The 19,194-nt window shown below is 38.7% G+C and overlaps 1 protein-coding gene across 1 annotated transcript in view; it reads right to left on the reverse strand.

Annotated features, from left to right (window-relative positions):
* Window positions 1–19,194, reverse strand: part of GXYLT1 (glucoside xylosyltransferase 1) — a 49,506-nt gene that overhangs the window by 30,069 nt on the left and 243 nt on the right. Inside the window, exons 1-2 of the mRNA XM_024740437.1 lie at window positions 19,101–19,194; window positions 9,494–9,611 (exon numbers count right to left, since the gene is read on the reverse strand). The exon at window positions 19,101–19,194 is cut by the window's right edge and continues 243 nt beyond it. Of these exons, the coding sequence (XP_024596205.1) occupies window positions 9,494–9,611; window positions 19,101–19,194 (212 nt within the window). The remainder of the gene's footprint in view (window positions 1–9,493; window positions 9,612–19,100) is intronic.

The following is a 19,194-nucleotide window of genomic DNA, read 5'->3' on the forward strand; positions in this document are numbered from 1 at the left end:
ATCCTCAACCAGCCTTTCTCAGCTAACGTTCCTCACCAGGAACCACAAAACACAAAAAATGACCACTTCCGCATTCCCCCAAGAATGGTACATAACTAGCATCATTCTGGATGCACGCGAGAGAAGTTAATTCACTACTCACTCTGGATGCTGTAGGACATTAGGGCTTAATTCTCTCAAGGAAACCCCCACTTGAGAAAGGGAGCAGCACTGATCTGAAGGTCTTCCATTTAATTTTTAACTATTTTACTTAAAAAAAAAATCTCAAACACACCAAAGTAGAGAGAAGACAACAGTAAATCTCCATGTACCCATCTCTCAGCTGCAACAATTATCCATTCAAAGGTATTCTTATTTCCTCTAAAACCCCTCCCCACAGCCCCTTCCACTAACCAACAGATCATTTTGAAGCAAACCCAGATATAAATTCACCCACAAATATTTCAGTATTATATCCAATCTTCAACCATGCTGATTACAAGAAGTTTCCTTCACCTAAGTTTTTTTGTTTTGTTTTGTTTTTTTTACTGTGCAGTCCCATTTATCAAGTAATCAGTGAGAAGTAAAAATTTCTGAGGTGGTCTAAAAATACTAGTCAAACACTAGTAGCACATCATTTTGGAAGGAAGGAAAGATTCCTAAACCCCAGTTATCAGCCTAGGCTATGTTGGACCCTACCTCTAACACAGAGCAGCAGTGCAAGCACCTTACCACTGAACTAGTAATACTCCACCATCATACAAGGAACAGAACTAATTATGTGTGACTGCATTGTTATTAAACAATTAACATTTACAATATGAAATAAAGACCTCATCTGTAATTAGGACATAAAATAATCTTTTTGGAACTGACAGCTAAAGGTATGTAGGAGTAGAAGACAACATAAAACAACCTAGTAGCACATTAAAGTATTATGAAGTACAAACACTCCAAAATTAAAAACATACAAATTTGACTTTAACTCAATTTTTAGTTACAGAGATCCTTTCTGTAAAATGTATAAGGGGATTACAAATAATACTGTTTAATGTTAATAGTTGTATGTATCCATTACTGAAATTTTGTAGTAGCAGGGATGGGTGATTAATCATTTTTCTTAAATTTATAAGCTAAAATTATCGTGGTTACATTCCTTAGCACAGGACTTTGGAATCTTGAGTATTCATGTGTCCGTGTGTCAGAGTGGACCCAGAACTGTTTCCTGAGGAAAATCTTGGTATTGCTCAAGGGTAGTCCCTCAACTGGCCAGGATATGAGAAAACAGAAAATGATGCTAAATAACATTAAATACAAACAATTGACTATATAAAACACACCTAAATATCAAATTCATACAACTTAGTGTTTTAACATTAAACATTTGGAATTATTAATTTTTTATCCTATTAATGATAAAGTCTGAATATATATAACGTGCTCCTGCATCTACTATGGATCTATTCAGTCATATTAACAAGCTTGTTTGCCAAGGGCCCAGAGACATTTAAGGACAGCAGTTGAAACTGACGCTTTTCTGCTCTGAGTTCCTGAGGCCTGAAAATGGGTTCACTTCTCTTACACCGGACATCTCTTACCTACACAATTACTGGTAACTGTCAGCCTTCAGCAGAGGAGCAGAAAGGCTTTTCAGCATGAATACTTATCTTCTAGAAAACACAAGAGTCATTTCCTTCCCTGATCCCTCAACTGGGAGGCTGAGACCCAATACCCTGATAACCTACCCTTTATTCAGACTAATGGGCCAATTATTCTAAAGATGACATTCTTTAAAAACAAACAACAACAACTGCTTTTAAGAAAAAGAAACCTTCCCTGGATAATTCATGAAGTTAAACATTATTACACCACTTTGTTAATGGTATTCAATGGAGAAGTCACATAAAAAGTGGTATTGTTGGAAGGGGAATTTACTATTCGAGAAGTGGTGGTGATAGTTCATTCTTCATCAAGTTATTAAGATTATCATTAAATTAAGATATAACATCAGGTACATACTTTGCCTTTAAGATTTACATCTATCTACCAGGAACTGGTTTTTATGAGTGGTTTGAGGAGGGGACAACTGCATAATTTTGCACATGGCTATCCAGCTATCCAACCATCTTCTGTTACAGGGTTACCAGAGTTTAGCCTTCCACCACTCACCTGCTGTGCTACCTCTTTCACTCATAAGGTACAGCATAAGCTTGGGTCTTTTGAAAGCTCTGTTCTTTTCCACTGACAGGAATTAGAAAGAAGCCGTGCCTGCGTCCTCGTCTGCACCCTCTATCCATTCCCCTCGTTTCTATTGAGCCCCTCAGTTTACAACTTTGGAGCCCTGTCAGAGGGGAGACTATCTACACTTTCTATACCTAAACAAGGGGACATGAACCCAGTTCACCTCAAAGCAGCGGAAGCCACAACGACACAAGTAAAAGAGAAGGCAATCAAGACACAACAATCTCACAGAGCTCTCCATTGTCTCAGCTTTCTGATAAATGCCTCCAGGTCCTGTTCCTCATGAGGGTATAAAGACCCTCATTAAAGCACCAAGATTTGAGAATCTATAATGGGCTCGGATTGCTTAACTGGCCATAAGTAGATCCTTCCCCAAAGCTAAAAGCCTAGAGATTTAAAGAGTGAGCCATAACAGTCATGTGCTGTTTGGCACAGAACTCTCAACATACAGAAGTATAACAAACCTTCTCAAGAGAAATAAGTCAAATGTTCTTCAAGGAAAAAAAGTCCTTCTAACGTCAGTCCCAGGGACTCCTGCTCTCAGGCACTGCAGAAAGGCTTGTTCTAATCACACTGCTAGCACTCCTTCCACCAATTTCTATAAAAGCAGTAGTACTGTCAACAATATTGCATTTGTTTTTCTGTTATGTGTCCCTTTTTAGCAAAAGCATTATATACAGTACAGACTCCAACAGCTAAACTGACAAGACAAAACATATTTTAAAGATGTCTCTGCTCACCACCCTGTCCCTAGACCCAGGAACAGGAAGTAACTGCAACTGGAAGAAATCTAAAGTAAGCTTTTACACTAGAGGAAGGGATAACTAAAACCTTCAAAGAACTTGTAGGGAAGTAGCCATTCAAGTAATTTTGGTTCCAACTGAATGGTGTTAATATTGTCAGGATCTACAAAAATATGCTATATATTAATCACAGTGTGAATAAGAGAAAGTCCCTGTGGATTTAAAGAAATGTTATCCAAAAAGGACATTTTAAAGTCATAACCTACTTTTCTACAGATATATGATTAGAAGAAATGCTTCAGATAATTCAAAGGTAACACCTGGGGGTCCCCATGACTAAATCTGGCATAGCCTGAGCACAGACTAGAATTGTGACAGCAATGATTGGTAACACATTCTATTAAAAAACTGAATCAGTGAGTCCAAAATGATACTAAATAAAGAGTAAGGCGGAGGGGGAACCCTCCTTTAAAGATGAATACCAACCAATAAATGTAGAAGGAATGACAGAATTACAAAAAACACTATTTTGCACTCACTATTGCAATAGATGATTTGAACAAGAATAATTAATGGATGCTAAAACCACAGAGTATCAAGGTATTATCCCCACACATTACAAAGGGGATAAAGATACTGTTACGGTGTAGAAATGTGACACCGCCACCTTAACCAGGGGATCAAACAACCAATCATGTTAACTGTCTGCCACCACACGCCTCCCCATAGAACGCCCAAAGAGCACAAGATCTCCTGCGCAATATTGCTGCCAAAGATCCTGAATCTAATCCTAAGGAGACAGGCAAATCCAAATAAAGGAACATTCTGTGAAACAAAACAAAAACATCATGTCATGAAAGAAAGACACCAACCACCACGCCTCCCTGCCCTGTCCTCCCCCTCAAAAAAATGTCTGGGAATTGTTCTAGAAAAAAGAAGACTAAATAGATTTAATAACTGAATGCACTTGTTCCTTGACTGGGTTCTGAATGGGGAAGAAAAGATACAAAGTTCATTAAAAGGAAAATAAGGAAATATGAATATATATAAATATAACATTCTGTCAGTGTTAAATAACTTGTAAGTGCCAATTTTGTTATGTTGGTACTGAAGACTATCCCTGTTCTTAGGCAATACATGCTGAATATTTAGGCTGTCTCTCAAACAGTTCAGCCAAAAAGTGGCAAAATGTTACTAATAGGTAAATATCTAGTGACAGGTATGTAGTGGCTCACTATGCTATTCTTATAACCTCTGTAGATTTGAAAACTTATCAAAGTAGAAAGCTGAGACGAGGAATCCAGAAAAAAAGTTAACACAATGTTTTACATGAAAATTCTAATACAAATACTGTAAACAGATTTACAAGCCTTAAGAATAGACTTATTTTAAGTAACATTTCTGCTGTAAAGGAACAATAATTTTTCTTTTTTTAGACAGCATCAAAATTTAAACATTAAAAATTTTTAATCAAAATTAAAATTTTTTAAATCGAAATTTAGCATCAAAAGCTTCCAGTGTGTTCTTCTAGCCTATAATTAAATTAGTGTTTTCTCTATAAAAGAAAACAAAATATAACAATATTTAGACTAGTAATTAGCATTATAATTAAGTACACAGACTCAAAGTAAACAGATTAAATTTCTGATAACAATCTCCCCAAACTAAAAAATAACTGCCACGAACTTATCTTTAAAAACTTGTGGGCTTCCCTGGTGGCGCTGTGGTTGAGAGTCTGCCTGCCGATGCAGGGTACCCGGGTTCATGCCCGGGTCCGGGAAGATCCCACATGCCGCGGAGCGGCTGGGCCCGTGAGCCATGGCCGCTGAGCCTGCGCGTCCGGAGCCTGTGCTCCGCAACGGGAGAGGCCACAACAGTGAGAGGCCCGCGTACCGCAAAAAATAAAAACAAAAAAAAACTTGCAATTGAACAAAATTGGAAAACTATATTCAGAAACACTAATGATAATTTCCTTAATGTGTAGCTCTTAAAAAAAAGTTTTTCCTCTTACTATAAAAAAAAGAGTTGTGGTGAATTAATATACTAAGGTAAAACTACTTTAAAGGTTGTATATAAATCCCTCTGGGGACAAAATACAATACTTAAAAAAAACTCTGCAAGGTTTTATGCAAAGGATTAAAAAAATCTAAAAATTCAACATTTTGTAAGTATTAATTGTTAAAATATAATTTAAAATAGTCTGTAAAAATATACCTCTTAAAACTAGCATGGGACCACTCAAGATAACAGTTCAGGTAGCAAATACACAGACTATGAACTGAGAATCAATTCCCATCATAGAGAGAAAGATTAAATATTTTAAAAGCTCAAGTCACATAATAATATTAAAATTAAGAGATTACATAATGAAAAAAACTACAATTAAAAAATGAAACAAATATTTGTAATCAATGGCAAAGGTAGAATGTATTATTCTACGAGTTCATAAAATAAGCATTAAAAAGCTCAATAGGTAAATATCAATACAGAAAGTACGAACAAAATTTAAAAAGCCAAATAAATGCAGAAATAAATTCAAGAAATAATCAATGAATATAAGTCAATAATAAGCTATCATTTTACTCTAATAAGTGGCAAAATTATAACTCCCAATAATGAATGTTAAGGTTATGGTGACACCAGTACACTCACACAATGCTGGTACAGGCTTAAATCTGTATAATTTTTAGAACATAAGTGATATCCAATTCTTTTTAATGAATATTTGAACTCCTTTCACATGCTAGACACTGGGGATAAACAAGAAAGCCACAATCCTAACCTCACACAATTTATAGCTGTTGTAAAAAGACAGATTTTTGAAAGATTTAATCAGAAAGCATGGTTAATTGCTTAAATAAAAAACAATCAAGGTTGCTAACTGGGCTCACTACACAAACATCTAACCTAGTCTGAAACTGCTGGGGAAAATTACTAGTCATTTACTGGTTGCCAAGCACCTTGCCAAATAATGGGGCTTAAATAATGAACACCACGTGGTGTCCGTCTGCGAAGTCAACACTCCAGAAGTGGGTAATGATTCGCAACCACAACAGATGCAGCAGGTACAGTAACTATGAGGATACAGAGAAAGGAGAAGCGGTGGGCACGGAAGTGAGGTCACAGTGGCGGGATAAGAAGTGATTCCACGGTAGTTAAGGGACAGAAAGGAAGAGGCCGGCAGGAGCAACAGCATGAAAGGAGACAGGCGGGAAAAGTTACTGCAGACTGATTGACGTGTGGGAAGCCCACCATGAACCAAGACACAAAACCCAGATGAGGGGAGGTGTGAGGGGCTAGCCCAAGTCAGCAAGGCAAAAATCACCACCGTGCAGCTGGAGACACAGCTCGGGAGCTCAGAGAACAGCTCTGGAATGAAGGTATCAGTTAAACCATCCAGGGAGCAGCAGAAGAAAGAGCAGAGTCCTAAGGAGTCAGGACCGGAGAGAGGAGTCCAGAGGCGGCGGGAACAAAACCTGAGACGACAAGAGCCAGAGACGGACAGAGTCCAAAGGAAGAAAGAGGAAGTGGTAACAAGAAAGCACATTTGGGCTCAAAGAACATTTCCGAGGTCAGAGGTGACTTCAGTGAGAGCGGGTTTTTCGTCAGGTGGTGGCCGGGTGCTGCTCCTAGCGGGCTGAGGTGTGAAGGTGTTCTTTTTTTGTTTTTTAAGGAAGTAAAGCCAGTAGATACTCATAAATGTTTGCTGGTGACGAGAAAGAACGAAGGATGCTTGAAGGAAAGGGGCTGGAAGCAAGCTGCGGTAGGGACTTTGGTTTGTTTCAAGGACAGAAGAGGCAGAAGAGGTGTGAGCGCTGTGACGCCACCGGGGAGCAGTCAGGGGCAGACAACTCATGCAGATACAAGTTACTAGAAGCACACGCACAGGAACGGCGAAAACACTTGCAGTGGGTATTGAGGCGATTTGGGCTTTTTTATGTTATTTTATGATCACTGTATAATAAATTAATTGGGAGGAAATAACCCCCCAGAGAAGTCTAATCAAAATACATAAAGAATTCAAATTGGAAACGCTGGGACAAGTCTGGGGAGAAGAAAATGGTGCCAGTTATAAGGGCCCACTGGTGCCAGGCAAAATGGGAGAGCTAACGGTAGCCGAGGGGATTTCAGAGAAGCTTCCCCAGGTGGGCAGAGTCAGGCAAAAATGAGGTGCTATTTAAACATTGAAATGGAGGGGGAGAATGACATGGCAATGGGACAGCACTTTAGCTTGTCGGCACATTGGAATAGACTGAATAAATAAGGGATTCCCAAGAGCAAAGTAAGAAACTAAGTGTTGGGCTGCAGCATGCAGGCCTGCAAGCCCCATACTTGCCCAGCTTCAAGACCAAAGGAGGCCAGTCAGGCCAGCAGAGACATCAATGGCTTAATGGACGGGGGGAGCTTACATGTTGAAAGCAAGGTCCTGGAGCAGCACACTACTGTGTGCAGATGACATGGCAGCAGTGTTTGCTGGGGGGCGGGGGGAAGGGGTAATCACTTATAGGGAGAACTGACCTCAGGTTGGCTCACTGGTTACCAGGGAAACTAGCAGAGGAGCATGCGCCTCACCATCCCTTTGATAAGCTATCATGGAGGAGATGTTCTGATTTAAAGGTCAGAACCATCGCTAGTTGGGGCAGGGGCAAGTATGTAGGAAGGTCAGTCATGTGAGTAGGGTGTAGGTGAGGCAGGGACTGGTCGAGCAGGGGATGTACAGAGAGCAAGAGAACAGCCATCTTGGGTGGCCTGATCATACTAAGTTTAAGAGATTTTACATAATGATATGATACATGTAACAAAATGGTTACAGATTTATACTACGGATGTAATATTACAGGCAGAGAGTATAACTTTTAAAATCTCAAATTTAGGAGAGTAAAAAAGCACAAGGGTTTACAATATCACGTATCTATCCACATGTAATTCCTTCCAGGGAATACTTGGGAGCTTTGGGAAAATAGTGAGTTGGAGAGACTCAAAGAAAAGGAATACTAAGCAGAGGCTCCAGGATTCAGACTAGGTCAACTTCCCTGGGCTACTTTCTTAGCAGAGGAGGTAGGAAGATCATTACTCATGCCATAACTTACGAAAGGGCCTGGGTTGTATAAATCGGAGTATACAGGGGCTTTCAACCTTACCCAGCTCCCAGAGTGAGCAGATTTATGTCAGGTCGGAGATAGCTAAGTGGTGCTTGTCATTACTCTATTCGCTCGAAAACTCTTTAAAGGATGAAAAATATGGAGCTCCTACTCTCCAAAATTATGAACAAGCTGAATGGTAAGATTATCTTGAAAAAGTTAGTTTTTAAAAGTTTACATAATCTGACTCGACTGACCCATATTAGAATTTCAATCATCCAATCTTTTCCATAGCAAATGAGATACAATTAAAATATGTGATTTCAATGATTCATTCCCAGTTGTTCATGGGATGTATAATGTACTGGGAATACAAGAATTTAAAAATACACACTACTAATATTTATTAAGAATGCAGTTCTTCCCACCTGGAATATGTCACCTCTTGTCCTTAAGCCTGGCTAATTTCCTGTTCGTCATGCAGTCACTCCCTTAAAAACGCCTTCCCTGATGCCTCCCACCTGCTTCTCCCATCTTTGTGGCTATAACCTGTCACCCTCTATTAGAGTCTCAGGTTGACTAGTGTGAAGCTCCCATCAGAATGTAAGCTCCAGAAGGATGGGGCCATGTTAATCAGACTCAGTCTGATTCTTAGCACCTAGCACTGTGCCTGGCAAATGGAATGAGTAGAATTAAAATTCAAATGAATCATAAATTTTATTCTTGGGAAGGGCACTTTAGGCTACAGCCTCACTCTCCCCTGCTACTATCTCAGAGAGTCTGATATCCCATGCCTACCAATACTTGTTTCCTTCGTTGAAGGTTAGAGCAGGAAGGGACCTGAGAGTCAGTCAATCCAATGCCTTCATTGTCCAGAGACGCGAACAAAGCTGCACTAGTCAAAAACTTTAAAAAAGGGCCAATAAACAATGTCATATCATTTGCTCCTTCAATAAACACTTATCTTTATCCTCCCATTCCCCAATATTCAACCCCTCTGCTCATAACCAATATAATCCTTCCCCAGTTGTCTCCATTTGCCTACAAAATGTTTTTTCAGTATACCAGCTTTAAGTCAGATAAATGCTATATGTCTGTAAATGTCAGTGGAAATCTACCTTTATTATCTGGTTACCACTTCATTACCTGTTACCTAAAATTTGATCATAAATTGTCCTAAGAACAATGGTTTATCTTAGTAACATCTTTAAAATTTTTTAGATCATTTTATACACAGTATGTATTAAAAAATTAGTCATAACTACTTCAAAGTGGGAAAAAAGAATAGAAAACCCAATCAGAAAACAAATTATTTACTTGTATAATAATATTACAGGAAAAGAAACATTTTTATGACCATATGACCACATTTTTATTACACTCAAAAATTTATTAGCTACTATCTAATCTTACCTACACTGATCTACCAATTAAATATTAAGTGCCTACCTAAAAGCCGCTTCCCAAAAGCAGTTCATTCCACAAACATCAGAGGGCAGCATCCAATAGGGATTCCAGTAACACAGAGAGAAATCTTTACACCTAACAGAGTAAGACAGAAATAGTCCTATGTGAGTATTTTGGCTTAAAACTAACAAGGAATTTACTCAATAACATAAAAACTTACTGTTCTATTTTTTACAGCAACAAAACTGCAAATTCAACTTGCTATGGTAACTTGAGGATTTCTGGAAATTGATTTCTCCCTTACTTAGGGTAGCACTACTTTAAATAGAACTTTAAAACCTTTAGGCAAAAAATACCACAGACTGGAAATGTTTTTTAGTCATGAACGCTCTTAATATATTAAGATCTCCTCCTAAGATGACATAGAAAATATTGGAATACTTCTAAAATTTTCCTTCCTTCATGAACTGCACATATCCCCCTTAGAATAAAATAAAATAAAATCCATTCTGCCAAACAAAACATTTGCAAATGAAGCAAAATTTAAGCCACAAATGCTGGTAGAAAGGAAAGAGAGAATCTTTAAATGCTTTTAAATTAATCCTCAATCCAAGCTTAAAACACCAAGTATCGTGTTTTAAGTTGGAAATAAGAGACCAAGTTGATATTCATGGCTCAGTTTCATTACCTACACATCTCAGTTTCACTATATTTCACAAGCTAAAATGGGGGATCAAATGTGGACTTTCTTCTTAGATTGCAGGTTAGAGCTAAAAAACCCCACAAATACACAACAACAACTGCTCACATTACAAAAAGTATGTTTTTCATTGTTATTCCTTTTCAAAACAATAGTCTAGTTGGAAATTCAGTACAGTGGAGGCTTGGGTTTACTAAAGCAAGTATGAAGTCAGAGTGAGTCACTAAACCAGGTCACCTCATGTGCCATCACCATTAATTCAATTATAAGTTACTGTTCTTACAGTGAAAGGTCTATGAAATTTCATATTTGCAACATCTCTGATCACACCTCTCACAAATGTCAACAGGCTAAGACAGGGGGTCTCAATCCAGGATGTACAATGAAATCACCAGAGAGCCCTACACCAGACCTGTTAAATCAGAAACCCTGAGGACAGGGTCAGGCACTGGTTGCTTTTAAAGTCCTGCCTAAGTTATTCTGTATACTACTGCATGAAGAACTACGTCAGAATTTTTAAATCAATGGAAAAAAGTGACACTGTAATTTGTTTTTTCTTGAAATGGACACCGTTTTCAAGCACAGCATAAAAAGTTAACATATCTTAGTTGATAAGTCAGAAAATGTGTGCAGATCAGTAAAATGTACAACCTGATCAGGAAATTTGTTGGTCCCCTTCCAGGTGTGGTCATGTAGTTTTTAAGTCTTGTACTTATTTGTAGAGACAGGCTGAGTGGAAGTGGCAACAACTAACACAGAGTTTTTTTCAGATTCAAGAGTTCTCACATCCATTTAAGCCTCACAACAAACCTGTTCAAATAGGTATCTCCATCTTTCAGATACAGACATCATCAAAGCTTTCTTTCAACAAATCCACAATTTATTTATAATCAACACCTAAAGTGCCCCTTTGTTCCAGGAAGGAAATAAGTTGGTTATTCCATCTCCTTCTGTCAAATCTTCCAACAGTAGAAAATGAAAATTAAAAATGAAGTCTCAAAGAAAATGACTAATTAAATTTTTTTGTAAAAATGACTGCTTGAAATTGTATATTAATACCATTTTCTGCCTCAACTTGTACTGCTCCCAGCCCTAGGCAATCATGCATCTATTTTCTGTCTCCATAGATAAATGGAATCATATAATATGTGACCTTTTGAGTCAGACTTTTTTCACTCAGTGTATTTTCAAGGTTCACCCACTGTAGCATTTATCAGCACATTTCATTCCTTTTTATGGTCAAATAACATTCCCTTTTATGAATGGATGGATATACCACATTTTCTTTATCCATTCATGAGTTAATGAACATTTGGGTTGTTGATACTTTTTGGTTATTATAAATAATGCTTTTATGAACATCCATGTAAAATTTTAACGTGAACGTATGTTTTCTATTCTCTTGAGTATATATATATATATATATATATATATATATATATACACACACACACACACACACATATACATATACACACACACGTGCGCGCACACACCCCTACGAGAGGAATGGCTGGATCACTGTAATCAATGTAAACTGATTAATGCAGATGAAATTACAGGGAAAAAAATGTCAAGTTTTAGGTAACTTTCTTGACCATAACTCAATGTCAGAAAACACAGTTTACAGAAAGAATGTTCTCTTTCTGTCTTTCTTTAATGGAAATATAAAACATATGCACTAGTGAGTATACATCCTCCTTACCATTAAAAAAAAAAAACAAACATAAAACACTGAGCTGCTGCTAGCAAAAGGGGGCATAATTTATTCACAGTTTCTTATCTCCCAAATTTACATTCTTTCACTTCTGAAAACTTGGTTTTAAAGATTAAGATAGAGAGTAGAAACTCATACTGAGAACTCATTATGTACCAATAACTATCACTACAAGCAATAAATGAGGAAAAGCAACTAATCTGAGACAGACAGTACTTGTATTTTCAGGCCAGAAAAAAAAAAAGTTTAAAAATATTGGAAAAGTAAAGGTACTTATCCAAGTTCCGATTATTAGTTGCTTTTGCTTTTATTCCTTAAGATTATTGAAAATGGAACATCAGACATACAAAATTCAAAGAGGTAACTCTATTAAATAATTTTAATGGGGCAAAACTGTAGCTGACCTAAATGGGTATGTCTTCAGTAAACAATGACATCCAGAATCAGTGAAGTTCATAAATGCAAAGTTTTTCCATTGTGGATCAAACTGAAATAAAACTTTACCATGACTCATCCCCCTGTTTCATATGGCTTAATATTTCTAGCTCTAGGTGGCTTGTCTACAAGCAAACTGATCAAGGGATAGCACAGGGATCTCTGTGGTAATACAACAGTCTGTATCCTGACTGTGGGGGTGATGACACGAATTTCACTTACGTGATACAACAGCATAAAACTGCACATACACACGAGTGCAGGTAAACTGGTGATGTCTGAAGATGGTCGATGGGTTGTACAATGTCAATTTCTGGGGTTCTAATATTCCACTATGTTGATACACATATATTCCAGATACGGTAGCATTACACTAAGCTCGTGTAAAATGTTACTACTGGGGAAAAACTGAGTGAAGGATAAATGGGGTATCTATGAAGCTTCCTGTGAACTTATATTTATTTCAAAAGTTTAAAACAATAAATGAATCACAAATTAAATTCCTCCAAATTTCAGTACTTGAAAAATGTTTTAAAAATTGAGACATCAGAATCAAGAAGAACTACAATCCTGCAGCCTGTGGAACAAAAACCACATTCACAGAAAGACAGACAAGATGAAAAGGCAGAGGGCTAGGTACCAGATGAAGGAACAAGATAAAACCCCAGAAAAACAACTAAATGAAGTGGAGATAGGCAATCTCCCAGAAAAAGAATTCAGAATAATGATAGTGAAGATGATCCAGGACCTCGGAAAAAGAATGGAGGCAAAGACTGAGAAGATGCAAGAAATGTTTAACAAAGACCTAGAAGAATTAAAGAACAAACAAATAGAGATGAACAATACAATAACCGAAATGAAAACTAGGCTAGAAGGAATCAATAGCAGAATAACTGAGGCAGAAGAACGGATAAGTGACCTGGAAGACAGAATGGTGGAATTCACTGCTGCGGAACAGACTAAAGAAAAAAGAATGAAAAGAAATAAAGACAGCCTAAGAGACCTCTGGGACAACAACGCAACAACATTTGCATTACAGGGGTCCCAAAAGGAGAAGAGAGAGAGAGAAAGGACCCAAGAAAATATATGAAGAGATTATAGTCGAAAACTTCCCTAACATGGGAAAGGAAATAGCCACCCAAGTCCAGGAAGCACAGTGAGTCCCATACAGGATAAATCCAAGGAGTAACATGCCAAGACACACAGTAATCAAACTGGCAAAAATTACAGACAAAGAAAAAATCATTTGTTGAGACATGGATTGATCTAGAGACTGTCATATAGAGTGAAGTAAGTCAGAAAGAGAAAAACAAATATCATATACTAACGCATGTATGTGGAACCTAGAAAAATGGTACAGATTAACCGGTTTGCTGGGCAGAAGTTGAGACACCGTTGTAGAGAACAAACGTATGGACACCAAGGGGGGAAAGCTGCGAAGGGGTGGGGATGGCGGTGTGATGAATTGGGCAAGTGGGATTCACATGTATACACAGATGTGTATAAAATTGATGACTAATAAGAACCTACTGTATAAAAAATAAAATAAAAATTTTTAAAAAAAGGGCTTCCCTGGTGGCACAGTGGTTGATAGTCCACCTGCCAATGCAGGGGACACGGATTCGTGCCCTGGTCCGGGAGGATGCCACATGCCGCAGAGCGGCTGGGCCCGTGAGCCATGGCCGCTGAGCCTGCGTGTCCGGAGCCTGTGCTCCGCAATGGGAGAAGCCACAGTGGTGAGAGGCCTGCATACCACAAAAAAAAAAAAAAAAAAAAATTGAGACATCATGCTCTGGATTAAACAAAGCATTTAACAGTAACACTCTCCACAATAACAGTCCTCAAACTTAAAGTTTACTTAAATGCAACAGCAGAAGGTCTTTCATACTTTTAAATCAAACTGAAAAAGATTTTTTTCATTTCTAAATGTCCATGATAGCCATGAGGCTTTAGTGAAAACCACCTGCATCGTGGAGAGTCAGTGGTAAGTCTAGGCATATCCAGCATAAGAATGTGGAAGTCTGAATGAGGTGCCTCACCAAAGATGCACCTTAAAGGCACGGATACCTGCACTGTGACTGCAAGAGAAATAAAGATGCTTACAGTCATGTTAAAGGAGACCATTCCCATGGTTCTAACCACCATTATTTAAAGATCAGTACCTGCACAACTCATTTTCAACTAAAAATTGTCTCAGACATCTAAGTCAGGTCTTCTTTTTCATAAATATCTAGTGTCATGAATATTCAAGAAGTGTGAAAAGAACTGCTTATACGCAAATGGCAATGAACAATTATCTAACCACTTCAAAAATAAGTTAGCATCACACTGTACAACCTAAACTCTCTCTCGAAAAAAAAACTGAATTAAAGATTTAAATGAAAAAAAAAGGAAAAAAAACCCACTGGTAGAAAGTTTTTCTATGCATGACAAAAATAAAAATGATAAGGAAAAAACTGCCAATCTGAACACATAAAAATTTTAAACTTCACGTGGCATACACTCTGAAAAAAATTTAAGTTAACATGTTAGAAGGAAGTATTTCCAACAGGTATGACACACAGATAATAATCTTAATGTTTTAAAATAGGATTTCTATGTCAAAAGTACACATTATTTTCTCATTAACCTAATCACTTTCCCGTTCAAAAGCACAGAACAACATTAATTAATTTACTAGTCAGGTTTGTGCTAAGCACTTTACAGCTATGTGAAGTATAATCTTCAGTAAACTGAAATACAAGGTGCAAAATACTGGTTTTTATCTAAGATGTCTCTGCATCAACAAAGCAGAGATTAAGGTGGGTTTAGTAAATAATTCAGCCTTCTTCACTGTTCACTGCCTAACTCCTCTCTTCTTCAAAAGTAACTGCAGGGAAGAGGCAAAAAATTTCTCCCCCAAAAAACAATAGCGCAAAAATAGTGGTCAAATCAGTCTCAGTTAAATCAATGGTTCTCAATCTTTGGCTTTATAACAACAACCTGGAGCACATATCTAAAATACAGATTCCCAAGCCCCACTCCCAGGGACTCTGGTTTAGCAGGTCTGGACTGGGGCCTGAGGACATTTTTCCCAGAGGTCAGAAACTGGAAAAAAAAAAAAAAATCATTTAAAATTTAAATGATCAAAACCATCACTGAATTAGCTATAATTTTATTGTGCCAGGCACCATACCAAGTAATCTACACAAGCTATTTTTTTCAGTTCCCACAAACAACCCAATTATCACAGATACTCTTACCTCTTTGTAACTGATGAGGAAATGTGTTCAAGGTTAACACAGCCAGTGAGTGGCAAAGCTGAAGTCTGTTTCCAAAGCCCTAACTCTTCCCACTCTACATTTTCAGTATATCCTACTAGTTAGTGTTCTGGGACCCAGCAGAAACCATAATTTGATGGCCTGACCAGATCTGAAAAGGAAAGTAAGGTGACTACCTCCGAGTTAACAGTCATTCACAGTAAGGGTATGACGGGTCCAGAAATGGTATCACTGAAATGCCTGGTAGTTTCTTGGTTCCCTACTACAGATATGCTGTACAGCCTCAATGGGATGAAATCTTGATAATCGCTGTCATCAGTGAAATGTGAGAATTTAATCACCCAGAGTATCTAAAAAGCCAGAGCATCTAAAAAGCCAGAGCATGGTTTAACTCCTTCTGAAGTACTGACATCTGGTCAGTGCTTTAAGATAAGTGCTTTAGATTGAATACCTTAAATACAGTCTGTCCACACTGAGCATCTTCAGAGAGTCCCTCTGTGTGGAAGAGCCACTACCTCCCAAGCATTCCTCTCCACTGGCGCAGCACTCCTCTCCAGCGCCAGTCATGGGATTCTGTCTGCAGTATGGATGTGCAAGGAACACAGCCCAGAGAACCAGAGGCCCCCATCCCAGGCAACATTGGCTGATCCAAGGATGGGCGTGTGATGCAAGTCCAATGAGAGCCTTTTTCTAGAATTTTCTACTTGAGATTAGAGATGAAACACTACAAGAAGTTGAAAGACCCCAGGAACAAAGCCTGTCTACAGCAGAAGAGGAAGAGTCCCCAGTCTTTGATGTCCCTGGAACTGCCCGGGGAATTCTTCCTTCAATCCTGTTCCTTCCAGCAACCCATATAAGCCTATAAATATCTGTTTTGCTGAAGTCAGTTTTAATGGACTATGGTGACTGACAACTAAGAATTCTGATTATTATAAATTAATTAAGGTAAATACAAACTACATTTTACAGGTAAGAAAAGTGAAGCAGAGAGGTGGTCAAGGTTTCACAGGAAACAGGGCCAGAATGAGACCACAGGTTTGTCTGACACTAAGATCTACCCATTTTCTAAATACCAAAATAATGGATTCAAACAAAATGAACTCACTAATAATAAATTTCACTGAAAAATTGTTTCCATCATTTTCTAGTTTTTACTTTGAGAACATGCAAGGACATTTCCAAGTATTTTGTTGTCGTGGAATTCTGTGCAATGAATATTTTCTATAAGGTTTGACCACTGGAACCTATTGGGTATAACCATAATCCCATGTTTCAAATGAGAGAGAGAAATAATAGTTTTAATCTCTGAGGTAAGACAGCTTTAAAAAAAGTAAGAATGCAATGATAATCAAGTCCTACCAAAAAAAGGAAGATGTTGCTTGCCTCATAGCCCCATTTTCCACTGATGTAATGCTATCTAGACTAGATTCTTATCACAGCAGCTTTATAGAAAGAGCACTTGCAGAGCAATCAAAGGATACATAGTTTCTAATGCTGGTACTGATGCCCTCTGCACCTCCACCAAACTATACATAGGAAAAGAGGTTGAGAATACCTACTCCATATCCCATGGTAGCCAAAAAAGTTGACTGAACTCTATGAGAAATCTAAAAAGATGTTATAAATGATAATATTTAAAATGAAGAGTCCTGATGTCTTAGGAATCTTCTGACCTTATAAATGATATTTAAAATGAAGAGTCCTGATGTCTTAGGAATCTTCTGACCTTAATCAAATCATAGGCTACAAGCAATCCAGCTTTTCCAGGGTGCTCCTCTGCCCACACTTCTTTACAAAGAATGATACACCTTCAGGTGGTTTTTTTTTTTTTTGCTTTTTTGGGTTTATTTTTTTTTGCGGTACGCGGGCCTCTCACTGTTGCGGCCTATCCCGTTGCGGAGCACAGGCTCCGGACGCGCAGGCTCAGCGGCCATGGCTCACGGGCCCAGCCGCTCCGCGGCAAATAGGATCCTCCCGAACCGGGGCACGAACCCGCGTCCCCTGCATCAGCAGGCGGACTCTCAACCACTGCGCCACCAGGGAAGCCCATACACCTTCAGTTTTAACTCACATGTGTGCCTCATTTAAAATGAGGAATTACGTTGCCCAGAGGACCTGTAATATACAGCTTTTTAGCTGACTCGACTCTGACACATCAAACTTCAGATTTCAGTAATGGCTCTATAAAACATTCATTAAAACTGAAGCACTGACTTTCTGAATTTCAAATAATGTAATTTTGTTAAAATTAGCTAGCCAAGCAGATACAATTTATAAAAATTTGTCACAAAATATTAAGTATCTCAGACAAGGCACTAAAAATGAATGTTACTCTATCAGATTGAAATGCTAATATCATAGTCCACTTTCATTCAATGTTTTGATAAAAATGTTGCTTCCTGACAATTCTACCCAATGCAAAAATAGCTTCTTCCCCATAACTTTAAATAAATGCTTCACTGGAACATAACAGACCACCATTAGCTTTTCATGAGCTCATCCAGGTCTTCAGTCACGGCCTCTCCCAGAACAGATAATAGCGTTGACAAACCTGGCTCTGGAAAGTAGCTCTGCTTTTATTAACAGAGTCCTGACTGTAATCAAATCACAGGGTGAAAACAGGACAATCCAGCTTTTCCATGCTGCTCCTCTGCCCAAACGTCCCCTTTCATTTTGGGAATGGCCATCAACTCTCAGAAGAACATTAACAGCCTACAGCTGATCTGCGCTCCCTCCTCCTATCAGCCCGTAGGAAGTTTTTCATATCAAAGCAGCCTTTGCCTCTTACTAAGGGAGCACACGGAGTAAGAGAGGTGCCCACAAACAGAGGAGCCTCGTTTTCAAGGAAGTGGAAACGCTCAGATTTTGTTTAGCATTCGTAATGCGTTGCTTTTTCCATTTAAATCTCATGTTGATTCCAACTCTGACAGTGATCTGTGTAAATCCACTTATGTCATTATGCTTTTTAAATTCCGATTTTTAAAGAGAAACACCTCTATCCCAACACACAAAAGACGTGGGCATGTTAAGTATCGCTTATTTTTCTTAACTTGCTGTAAGTTTCACGACAGCCCGATCGTTTCCTAAAGAAAAATTCACAGTCCGCAGAAATGCTCTATCCAAATTCAACTAACCGGCAAATAATGAAAATTTTAAGCGTTAACAGGAAATTTAAATGTCCCATTCAGGAGGGGGGAAAAAACTGAACTAGGGCGCCAGCCCGATGTTTAAATATCTCAACTTGAACGCCATGGAAACAAGAGGGAATTCCCACTAGCCAGACAGCGAGAAGGCTTTGGTAGGACCCTCTTATTTTCAACAAATTCTAAGAAAAAAGGAAAAAGAAAATGCAACTGTCAACTAAGAGTTGAAAATTAATTTCTAACTGCTGTGAATAGTGCCTAAAGAATGGGTCTGAAGACAAACACAAAAAGCGTGGGGTGCTCTCGGGCTGGAGCAGCGCTGGGCTCACCCCCAGGGTGAGGAGGAGGGAAACGAGCAAAGGGGATCAGAGTCTGCGGCAAAGAAGCGGGAGACGCGGGCCTGGTGGCGGGAGGCGCGGGGCTGACCCGCAGGCAGCCCGGGCCGGGCGTAGCCCAGCTCCCCCGCGCCCCCCGCCCCGGACCCCGCC

The sequence above is a fragment of the Neophocaena asiaeorientalis genome, unplaced genomic scaffold, assembly GCF_003031525.2.
Source record: "Neophocaena asiaeorientalis asiaeorientalis breed wild unplaced genomic scaffold, Neophocaena_asiaeorientalis_V1.1 scaffold340, whole genome shotgun sequence".
NCBI lineage: Eukaryota > Metazoa > Chordata > Mammalia > Artiodactyla > Phocoenidae > Neophocaena > Neophocaena asiaeorientalis.